Source organism: Pituophis catenifer, unplaced genomic scaffold (assembly GCF_029215685.1).
Source record: "Pituophis catenifer annectens isolate HBS135680 unplaced genomic scaffold, rPitCat1.0.hap2 SCAF_6, whole genome shotgun sequence".
Taxonomy (NCBI): domain Eukaryota; kingdom Metazoa; phylum Chordata; class Lepidosauria; order Squamata; family Colubridae; genus Pituophis; species Pituophis catenifer.
The window spans coordinates 29,617,587-29,630,003 of record NW_027256886.1 but is presented as its reverse complement, the minus strand read 5'-3'; the positions used below and the strand labels follow the sequence as shown (position 1 = coordinate 29,630,003).

General features: G+C 37.4%; 1 protein-coding gene across 1 annotated transcript in view; it reads left to right on the top strand.

Moving 5' to 3' along the window:
• Positions 1 to 899: 899 nt before the first annotated feature.
• RHBDD1 (rhomboid domain containing 1) overlaps positions 900 to 12,417 on the top strand; it is a 28,397-nt gene continuing 16,879 nt past the window's right edge. The window contains exons 1-2 of the mRNA XM_070945321.1: positions 900 to 1,231; positions 8,473 to 8,966. Of these exons, the coding sequence (XP_070801422.1) occupies positions 8,534 to 8,966 (433 nt within the window). The 5' untranslated portion in view covers positions 900 to 1,231; positions 8,473 to 8,533. The remainder of the gene's footprint in view (positions 1,232 to 8,472; positions 8,967 to 12,417) is intronic.

Below are 12,417 nucleotides of genomic sequence, written 5' to 3'. Positions count from 1 at the left end.
TCTTAGTTGCGCGTTCAAACCCATATTTTCCCCTAGGACAGGGCAGATCGGCGGACAACCGCCTCCAACTCCTCTTGCTTGCTCGGTTCTTCGGATGACCCTGAGAAACCAAGTCTTTTTGCAGACTTCCAGGACAGGACAGCACCAATGAGTGACTGTCAGAACCTGCCACAATCATCTCTTACCTAACTCGCTGTTGCAAGTCTCCAGCTAGACACTACTCTCTCTCTCAATCCCCACCGCCGCATCACGGAGTAAATAAGGGACAGCTTCTCCCAACCGAACACATTGGGCAACACTTGGCAGAGGCAACGCATTGAGCTTTCTCTCTTGCCCTCAACCATGAGACTGACCCTGCACACCCAACTGAAGCCAGGACGTAGCCACCCTAAACTGCCGATCCGCGGCTGCAGCTCTCCACCCTCTCGCCTTGCGCAGGAGACAGCCCTGTGGCGCCACTTCAACGTTGCAGCGCATGGGGAAAGTTACCCCGGCAATTACGGCTCAAATAATTTAAAAAAACAAACAAACCGTAAGAGTGCTTAATATTAAAGTCAACTTGAATTAAAGTCAAGGTACAAATTTCCGAAGTAAGCTCTGAATCCATTTTATTTTATTTATTTTTGCAGGAAAGAAAGCAGATGATGAGGCAACCTCACAACCCGCGACATTAAAAAAAAAAAAAAAAGCAGTTTAACGCGACGCATGCGTCGTTCCGGAGGTTGATTCATCACAGAGACGGGCCGCTGTTGCTTCTGATTGAGCAGCGAGCGGGTCACGTGGGCTGTCTCCGGCGCATAAACCTCGCCTTGCCGTAAGCGTAACGTAAACGCCTGGCGTAAGTCGGGCCTGTGGCGGTCTGCAGGGAGGATCGTTTTCCATTTCCGGTAGAAGGAGTGGAGACGCTTTCTGAGTCTAGGAATGGGGTCTTTGTCTTCCTCCTCCAAGTGGGAGAGAGGGAAGGCGTTTTGGGCAGGGCGGACCACCTCTGCTTTGTAACTTTTGAGTAAATCGGCTCCTAAGGCTGTAGAAAGGGAATGGGGCAGGAGCCGATGTTCTAATCTTCGATTCCCGGTTCTTGTTGAGGGTCTCCTCCGGTTCGGTATAGGCTCGGTCTCCTTATTCAGTCGCCCAGAAATCATAACATCTAAGATTACTGCCTATTCTCTTATGATTCAATTATTACAGCTCACTGTGTTCTCCTACTTCCCTCTTTCTTTGTGCCCTCCAGGTGAGTTAGCATCTAATGCATTTGAAGGGCCTCAAGCGCGGGAGAACTTTTTTGGCTTTTTTTGTTTGTTTAATGTTTGCAACTTTCTGACCAAGGGACAGAGGTGGCTCATAAACACTTGAAATAATTAGTTTTTCTATTAATGATTTAATAGTCATTAAAATATTAAAGCGTTCTGCTTTTATCTTCCTTTCCCCAAAATTTGGGGAGTACTGAAGTTTGTTGAAATAGAAGCAGATTCAGTACTACTGAGCTTTGTTTTATGACATAGCCATAGCATAATTGCTTGGACTTTCCTTAAATTTGCGTCTTTTAACTGTTATGTTTAGCAGTAGATTGTTGAAAAGTATTTGTATAATAAATATTGAAGAAAATACATTTTTGAATAATTTAAAGTGTGAAAAAATTTGGGGAGAGGAGTTAACTGCTTCTGTTGTTTAATTACATAACTTTTCATTCTAACACACAATATCTTTTAATTGAAACAAAGGAGAGAGTGATCCTACTACATCTTATATTTGGGCTTGGCCTTTTTTTCATCTTTAATGGAATTCGTGATATTGCAAAAGATTGATCTACAATATTTTCTTCCATAAATCATAAAAGAATCTCTTAATGGCCCCTTGCATACCTTGTTCACTAGTATTTTTGCAAAAGCTTTTACTCAGCATATTTTCAAAGTGATGATAGTAGATCTGTTCAGCACACATTTTAATGTTATTTTACCATATCTGCTAGCTGTTTACTTCCCAGAATTCCCTTATGGAACATGTTAACTAGAATTTGGTATTTCTAGTCTAAATTACTGTACTAAAGTTATGCATTTGCATGATTACCCTAATACAATGATAACATGACATTTTTAAATGATGGAGGGGTGTTTTGGTCATATTCTCTTATGTTCAGTTAAATTCCCTGAATCTGCAAAACACTTTTATGGATCTCACCTTGTTTATGGACAGAAGAAATTTCTGCTGAATTAATATACTTCCAATAAGTAAATAAGAACATTTTAGGGTTGTTAATACTCTAGATGCTTTGTTTTATTTTTTGATAATTTATTTTGATAATTCCTATTTTATCCAAATACGATAAAATTAGAATAATTTTAACTGGTTTATTAAAGACATGCCAATTACAAAACGGGTTATGAAATTAATATGGTTCAAGGAACAAGAATTAAGAATAAACAGTTTTCTGTTGTGTTATAGTGCTAATCTATGATTGATCAAAAATAATGGAAAAGGGGGGGGAATACTATGGGGAAATCTCTGTAGCTCCTATCACAAATCATAGTTTATTATGATGCTTTAAATCAAGGGTGAAAAACTGGTGGGCCTTTTAAAATATCCTTTGTAGCCTCTGGAAAAATGTATATATTTTTTGCATTTATAGGGGGCTTGAGAGATTTCAAAGGGAGAAATGGGCCCATGATAAATTTGATATGTAATGTCTTTTGCATTTATTATAGTTATAGTGGTAATGAAATACCCTTAATTTCATATAACCCTGCTGCAGAAATTAGTATTTCATTTATAGTAATCAATCAAATTCATTCAAAAATCCAAGACATGTTCTTTTTCATTTCAGACATGGATAATGGATTTAAGTTACAGTAAAATAGATTAGAAGAAATTAACTAACAGTATAAGCAGTTTGAGAATACGACCAGTCTCTCAAAGAGGTGATTGGCTCCATTGCAACAGCTTTAATTTGATTCCATGCATGGAACAGAAAGAACTTCCAATTTTATAACTTCATCGCTTTTTTACTTCTAATTTATGTCAATGAAGTATGCTTTTCTGAAACAATTTATGAAAATGTTTTTAGGATTGTGAATGGTCCTGAAGATGTAAGCCACCTAAGATTGAATTTTGTACTTAAATAATACAGGTAGTCCTTGATTTACAACCATGATAGAAACCAGAAAATTTGTAATTAAGTAGTGCCGTTGTTAAGTGAGGTATCACATGACTGCACCCAATTTTATGAACTTTTTGTCTCAGTTAAGTGATTCACTTACAGTTTTTAAGCTAGACATCATGTGATCACAACTTGCAATCTCCTGCCGGCTACTTAATTGATGTTGCTAGTTCGAAGTTCACTGGAAAGGTCACAAATGGCACAAAAGGACTGCATGATGCTACAAATATTAAATGCAAGCCAGTTGCCAAGCCACTGTATTGTGTTCATGTAACTCTGGGTATGCTGCAATAGTTGTAAGTGTGAGGACCTATCATGACACATTTTCAATGCCGTCATAACTTCTAACAGTTGCCAAACAAATAGTAAGTAAGAACTTGGAGGGTTCTTTGCTTTCCAAGGTCTGGGCACACCTCAGCATAGCAAAACTGTACACAATGCTTTATTGCAACATGTTCTTTCCCAACAACAGTCTGTTGCTCTGGGTCAACTCCACCCTTCTAGTAATTATGTCTTTAATACTCACTCCTTTATATTCAGTCTTCTAATACTCAGATGAAACAAAAGTCTCAGTCTATCAAGCAATGTGCAATCTTTGCCTTTCCCCCCAAACTTCTTGAACTAATTGGGATAGGGTGCTGTTTCATTGTGATTGCTCATTTTCTAGTTGCTGATAAGGTCCAGGCAGGATTCCCACCAGGGTATGCTGCTCACCATAGGTTGTGGTCCTGGTAGTTAAATCATGCAGTAGTCCTCTTGCCTGTGCTTCCTTGTCTGTATGCTGTTTGCTATCACCTTTCCTGCTGCACACATCCCACTCTCTTAGTATTTGCTTTTCTAAGCTAAAACCCTGAGTGGGGTTAGATTGCTTCTGGACGTCAAGTCAGCACATCCATCAAAATGATAGGGCATGGCTCAACTATAACAGGCAGCTGGAATGCCAGTTTAGATACTTGTGATTGAATGTATGGGGGAAATGGGGTTCTGCAGACTGCAGCTACTCTCCAAAAGAGCAGACAGCAACCCAACTTCATTCCTTCACAGGTCTATGTATAGGGAGTTGCATTTGTATTGAACATCATTGCAGTTTAGTAATTACTGCATGGTAGAAAGTGACGATCACATAATAGCTACAGTACACAAGTATAGTTTTTAGACTTAATATACATATGTTATGCTTTAAATCAAGTTACATTGCTGCTTGTATAGAATTTTAATATTTAATAATATGCTTCTGTGTACACTAAATAAGCCTACAAACTCTATTTGAATCTCATCGCTGTATCTATCAAATAAAGCAAATGTATTCACATTGGATCTAAAGCATTCAAGGTTTAAACATTGCATAGGCCTTGTTTTTCAGCTTGGCATAACATCAGATTGCTTCTGCTGAGGTCAGAATAACCTGTTTGGAGCAAGAAAGGACTTGTTCCTTGGATAGTTTGCTAGGCTATAAATTTGTTCAGTTTGTTCCAAGGTTGGAGACATGCCTCTGGCTTCAGACGAAAGAGACTGACATTAGATTCTTCCCTCCTGCTACAATAGAAACCAGGAAAGCCCCACCTGCCTTGATAAGAGAAAGAGTATGTCACATTAGATGAAAGGAGAGGATCCTAAACCCCCCAAAATTAATCGCATATAGCAAGATTTTTTTTTTTTAAGAGAAAGTACGTTATCCTTTCCTATTTTTGTTTTTCTTATATATAGTTGAAGGAAGCACTTAGATTTCCATTAAGTATTGCTGTGCTTGATTAATCCTTTACCCATTTACTTGGGAGTGAGCTCCATTAAATGCAATAGAAATGTTATATGTATAAAATTTTGCTATATGAATGGAAAAAGTGGATAGAATATGTTCAGAACAAATATCAAACTAGGAAGTATCAAATAGCTTTTATTTGAAAATAATGTATTAGAAATATTTTAATGTAATGAAGATAAAAAGAAAAATTATAAGGGGGAGGGAAGGGGTTCAAGTTTTTATACAAGTTTTATACTAAGGGGTTTTTTTTACCTGATATGAGTATATTGTGTGGAAGTCCGGGGGGAGGGGAGGGTTAGGGAGGTTGGGAAGTTTGGGGTGGATGGTGGGGGGGGGGGGAAAGGGGTGAAAATGTAATTGTAAAACTTTTGCAATAAAAAAAAAATAATAATAATTAAATTTCATCCTAATTTTTGCCGAATTTGGTGCTGAATGAAAATAACTTCAGCCTAAATGATGTCACCAATATTGTACAATTGTTCAGATAAACTTCTAAAACATTTCTTAACTTGAATAAAATTGGAATCATAATTATATTTTTTTTTCTTTAAGTTAATATGCATGTATTTTCTTGATTAGTTCAAGAATTAGATGGAAACCTGTCACCTTACGACCATGGAATAAGATAGTTAAGAGATAATAAGAGACAGTCAATTTGATGTAGTATATGGTGCTGGCTTGAAATCAGGAGCCTGTGAGTTCTGGTCCTGCCTTAGGCATGAAAGCCAGTTGGGTGTTTTTGGGCCAGTCACTCTCTCAGTTCAACTCACCTCACAGGGGTGGTGTGGGGAAAATAGAGGAAGAAAAAACTATTATGTATGTTTGCCACTATCAAGTTACAGATGGGATAAATATCCTTTTTGTTTGTAGAAAAAGGAATGAGTATGCTTGTACTTCAGGTTCTCTTTGCATTGTATTCTTGAATTTCTTGAAGTGCACCTGACCAACTCCCATGAAAAGTTTTTTAAAAGATAAATGCTTTTTAATTAAATCTTTACATTTAGTGTTTATTTTTGTTGTGCAGTTGTAGTATGTTTATTACTATATTAAGCTATTTGGTATTCTTTTAATGTTTCATGGAAGCACTTTTTAGGCTGAAGTCCAGTAACATGTAAGCAGACATAATTCAGTTTATTTAGTAATCAAGTTTATAAAGCTGCCCATCTCACAAGAAGTGGTGGTACAATAGTGGATCATGACCATGGCTAAGTGCAGCCTTATTGTTGCATGACTTAATGATAAACACTTCTCCCCTCTCAAACAATGATGACATATATGATTTAAGAAATTAAAACCTGCATAATATTGCAAATTAAATAAAGAGTCCACTATTATTCAGTGTAAACATTCTTTAAATATTTTCTATACAAAAATTATTAGAATCTAATCACAGACTTTATAGGTGAGAATATATAAGCATGTAATTGTCTTAACTGAAAGGCAGATATCCATTTCAAAATTAATCTGCAAGTACGTACGTTTTGAAAGCTGTGGTAGGTTTTAAAAATCATTGGAGGAAACAAATTCTGCATTGTCTACTATTTAATTAATATTTTAATAAGCGATTGAAAAGACATTGGAGTAAGAACTTTTAAACAAATGAAAATATTGACAATCTGTTTCATGAAAATATTCAGAATAATTTTCTCCAGTTTACATTTAGTTAAAAGCAGGTAAAATACACTTTTTGCAGAATTGTGGAGTAAAAAACTTTGAAAAAAATTACTTTCCTCTAAAATTATTTACCAGAAATTATTTTTTCTAGCTGCTTCATTCTTCTCAATGAGATCTGCCTACATTTTCAGTCTTGTCTTGAATAGATATTACACATATTTATTCTGGACCAAGTCTCATTGAAAATTTAAAATTAGTTTTAATTTTATATGTACGGAATCATAAAGATGGTCTAGTGCTGAATTTTGAAAGAAAAATGGTAATAATCCTTAAATGGCTTAGGGCCGGGGTATTTACGAGACCGCCTTCTGCCACCAATAGCCTCCCACCGGCCAGTACGCTCGCACAGAGTGGGCCTCCTCAGGTGCCGTCCGCCAGACAGTGTCGGCTGGCGACCCCCACGGGGAGAGCCTTCTCTGTGGCGGCGCCCACCCTCTGGAACAACCTCCCCCCAGAGATACGTACAATAACAGACCTCCGGATTTTTCGTCGGGCCCTGAAAACTTATTTATTTCAACTAGCCGGGCTGGCTTGATCCCACAGTTTTGAGTTAATTTTAATTGATTTTAAATTGGGTTGTTTTAAATTACGGCCAAAAAAATATTTAATCATTTTAAACTGCTTTTAAATTTTGTATGTTCTGTTTTTATTTCGGCTGTTAACAGCCCTGAGTCCTATTGGAGAAGGGCGGTATATAAATGGAAACAAACAAATAAATAAATAAATAAATAAATCCTGCTTCAAATAATTCCTCCACCATTTTAAGCAACAAAACAGTGACATCAGGAGTCCGATGGGAGAACAAAATTGCCTGCATGCAATTTTATTCCATTGATAAATTAGCTATACTTTTTTAAAAATCATAATTTTTGAAAATATATAAATATTAGAAACTAAAGAGCAACATTTTTTCTGGAAAAAAATATTTAAATGGCATCCAGAGACTTCTTTTGCATGCCCCCCCCCCGTCTCTTAAAAAATAGTAGAGCAGTATAAATTTTCAGTGAAATTGTTTCTACTTCTATCTTCTCACATGTTCACTCTTCTTAGATCTGTATGATATACAGATGGACCTCAAGGTACGACTTTAATGGAACCTGCCCATTAGGGTCGTAAATAAAAAAAAAATTCAAATGAATCAGACTCAATTTTACGAATTTTTAAAATCAAATTCATTAATTGAATCAAATGGATTGTTAAATGAACAAATATCTGATTTACTATTTCCTCTGATTCATTAATTGATTGCTGCCATCATTAACTGGTGGAGAGGCTTTCCCCACTACTGGCCTCCTATCAACTGTTTCCGGTGCAACCTTCAGCTCAGAAACTAAATTACCTCCAAACAGGCTCTCAGAACTTTCTGCTTGCAGTTGCTTTTAAAAAATAAAATCACTTGCTGCTAGTCAGCTCAAGCATCTCTAAGCAGCTCCCCCGAGGGGGGTGGGAGGGAAATTTATAGAACTCTCAGCTTGAGTCACTTTAAAAAAATATATCGCTTGCCCTTGCTAAGCTCAAACCTCTCCAGGCAGCATCAAAAAACCAAAAATAAACACAGCGCTGGCTGCAAAATCATCGGATCTTGTTTGGCCATGTGACTGGGGGAACACCCCTGCCGGCTTTAGGAAATAGCATGTTGTAATCCCGAACGGCAAAAGGGAAGTCGCAGAGTTAAAAATGGTTGCCAGCAGTGATTGAATCCAAGTCACATGGTTACAGAGGCCTCTTTTTGGTTGCAGTTTTGAATTTCTAACGTAGATAAACTCTCTGGATAAATTCATTCTTGTGAAAATTTGCTAAATGAATGGTAGTACTTGGGGGATTACCTGTATGTTCCATTTTTCCTTGTGTAAAGGATTTATTTTTTATCTTTATTTTTCAGAATCTGTCTGGATTTCTGCTGTACTCAAGTTTTAGCATAAACTCAGTTCAAAGAAGAAACTATGCAGCGAAGGCACAAAGGATTAAATACTGGAGTGCTTTTCCTCCTTTCTCAGCTCTATCAAGTTGGGTTTCACAACATTCCACCTGTTACACTTGCAACCTTAGCAGTGAACATTTTCTTTTTTCTACAACCCCTGAAACCTCTGGACAAAGCATGTATTAGTGTCAATGATTGTCTTTACAAAAAAGATTGGCATCGTTTGTATCTTTCAGCATTTCACCATGCAGATGACTGGCATCTATATTTTAATATGGTCTCCTTGCTTTGGAAAGGAATTAAATTGGAGAACAGACTTGGAACTATGTGGTTTGGATATATAATTGCACTGTTTTCACTACTTGTGGGAGCTGTATACCTATTTCTGGAAGCTATACTGGCGGAACTTCTTGGTGATCCTATATATGAACATCACTGTGCTGTTGGTTTTTCTGGTAAGGTATTCTTTATTATGCTTCCACCTTTTATTATAAGACTATTATTTATTGCAAATGCTGGCTGTTAGGAAATAGATAATATGTATTTAAAAAGATAAATTTTCCCCTCGCACATATGTGGTAGTTGTTCCCCACTCTAGGGGGTGGTGCTCATCTCCGTTTCAAAGCTGAAAAGCCAGCACTGTCTGAAAATGTCTCCGTGGTCATGTGACTGGCATGACTAAATGCCATAGGCGCACGGAACACTATTACCTTCCCACCAAAAGTGGTCCCTGTTTTTCTACTTGCATTTTTTACGTGCTTTCAAACTGCTAGGTTAGCAGAAGCTGGGACAAGTAATGGGAGCTCACCCCGTTACATGGCACTAGGGATTTGAACCGTTGAACTGCCGACCTTTCGATCGACAAGCTCATCGTCTTAGTCACTGAGCCATGTAAATATGTATTTAGGGAATGTGAAATTAGCATGTTCTTGAATGATACAATTAAACACAACTTTGTCACTGCTACATTTTTCTAGTAGTCTCTCACAAAGGAAACTAAAAGACAAACATCTGGATTTCCAGGAAATATGACAGATTGAAAATGGTTCTGTGAAAAGTAGACCTAAAATATACACGGCTACAAATAGGAAGCTGGCGTGTAGATCAGCTACTTCAACCCTCTCTGAATGAAGAGAGGACCCTGGAGGGAGGGAGAATCAGGACAGGGGAATTTGCTGTAATTGCTCCAATCACAAATGAAGCCTTTTAAAAGGACAGTTCCCTTGCTAATCATTTTTGGAAATTGCTGCCAACTCCTTCAAAGTGACACAATTAGAAACAATGTGGAGTGTCTTCAAGCCTTAATACAAGAAAACAAAGATTTTTCAAATATTTAAAAATTTAAAATAAATGGCAAAAAGCAAGACAGGATTTTGGCTACAGAAAGCTTTAAACAGATTAAGGGTTTACAGAATTTTGGAATATTGAATTTGGAAGAATAATTTAAAATTAAAATTAAAGAATAAATACATCCTTGTGGGAAAGAAAACCTTTTTCATATTAAAGACATGACATAACAGGGCAAGCAATTACAATGGCGTTCAGAGATATCTTTGAGGAATTGCACTAGGATTTGATTATGTCAGCTTTGTTGTGTTTTGGGAACAGTCTGTTTCCCAGAAAAAGATGTTACAAAAAAGATATGCAACAGAATTTATCTGAGAACAATATTGAGACTTTGAATAGAATTTGTCATTAGATACAAAAAAATAAAAAATAAAAAATGGATGAGGCTTTAAAAAACAAGAAGGAAATAAAAATAATCCCAGAGAGCAATTGGAACTTTTTTTTCCTAGACTTATAAAATAGGCTGTATTGTAAAATATTGAAGAAATTTGTAACAAGGATCAACAACCAACTGAATGGATTACAGAGAAAGATTGTTCTGTATTTAAGAAAGGAATACAAAGTCAGTTTATTTTACCAGATTTACAAATGTTATTTTTGTGGTTCTTTTTGGATGCTGATAATCTGGACTGAAAAAGCGGCATATTGGATTTGCATACATTTAATATGGTGTTTAACCCTTTCCCCATACTTTGTGTGTTCTAATTTGATAGCATTTAAACTGTATCCAGCTGTTTGTTACTTAAAGTAATGAAATTTTGTAAACTTGCTTAAAAGATAAAATACCTTAAATTTAGTCTTTTGTTTGTATTAGAATACTGAGATTACTTTATGGCTTAATGTGGATCTCTTTATGTTTTAAACTTGAGATATGGAAAGTTTATTTGACTGGAATATGTTATGTGGGGTGGGTTTCTTTGGAATTGTTGGCATTTGGAATGGAAAAATGTATATTGAATCTTGAAAGAAATGATCCCTTTTTGTCATATTAGACCAGTGATGGCTAACCTTTTTGCCGCCAGGTGCCAAAAGTGGGGGGAGCGCAGGGGGTCACACATGCATGTGCCCACATCCATAATTCAATGTGCCCCACGTATGCGCGCAATCCACTCACCCCCCGCACTCCCCTTGCTTTTGGCACGTGATGGCCTGGTAGGCCCGTTTTTAGCCCTCCCCAGGCTCCAGAGGCTTTCTTGGAGCCTGGGGAGGGTGAAAATCAGGACTTCCAGTCCCACCAGAAGTTGCCAAATGGGCCATTTCCAGTCTCCGGAGGGCCTCCACGGGGGTGGGGAAGGCCGTTTTCGCCCTCCCCAGGCTCCTAGAAAGCCTCTGGAGCCTGGGGAGGGTGAAAAAATGGGCCTTCCCCACCTCCCCTGGAGGTCCTCTGGAGGTCGGAAACAGCATGTTTCCTGACTTCCAGTGGGCCTGGAAGGCCCGAAAATCAGCTGGCCAGCATGCGCATGTGTGCTGGAGCTGAGCTAGGACAATGCTTGCGTGCCCACTGATATGGCTTCTCGTGCCACAGATTCGCCATCACGGTATTAGACTTTAGATTTTTGTTTAGACTAGGATATTGGGACCATTTATGCCTTTTAAATGGGAGTTTGCTTGCAGCTATGAGTTGTGAGATATATTAATATTTTAGAACTTTGTTTAGAATTTTTACTGATAACTGGATTGAAAAAGATGTTGCTTATTTGATTTGCCTACTATTAAGATATAAGTTATGGGATGAAGAGTTTCATAGTTGTTAGTTAAGAGGAGATAAAAAAATAATGAAATTGTTTATACTTGTGATGAAGGCAATGCTTTCTAGAGGGTTATTTTGTATGTGTTGTTTTTTTGCTCCTTGATCAATGAAAAAGGAAATTAAAAGTGAATCGAATTGTAAGCAGCAGAGTCATGGATTAAGATGGGCGGCTATACAAATTGAATAAATAGATAGAAAATAAAATCTGAAACAGAAATGTACATTTCAATATACATGTGCTGATCTCAATCTGATGGTAACACCTTGCTGATATTTTCTAAGTTTGGAAACTAAGCAGTTATCTGGTTTCGGAATCCAAGGACTATAGCAGACCTGTCAAACTGGCGGCCTGCAGACCAGATCTGTGATGTGCAGGCTACGCCCACCCCAGCTCCGCAAAGCCAAAAAACATTGTGAAATGTGACGATCTGGCCCATGACGCGATCGAGTTTGACACCCGTGGACTATAGGCTAGATTGAGAAGTGAAGGGGGGAAAAAACTACCCATCCTGGAATAAGCTTGTGAATGACCTCTTTTCCCTTTTTCCTTCAAAGAAATTGCATGGATATATCAATGAAGTCATCAAGAGCTGAGCTTGATTTCAATATTTTAATACATACATTGGAAGAATGATGCTAAAATATCACTGGTAGTCAGCAAGGAGCACACCTCCATTGCTACTTTTCAGATGTATAGTCAATATTCTTTGCTGTTAATCAAGGATTTACGATAAAATCCAGAAAGAGCTTTTTTTAAAAAAAAAATCCTAATTTTAATCAGAAATTTAATTGTAAAGAGTAACTCTTTA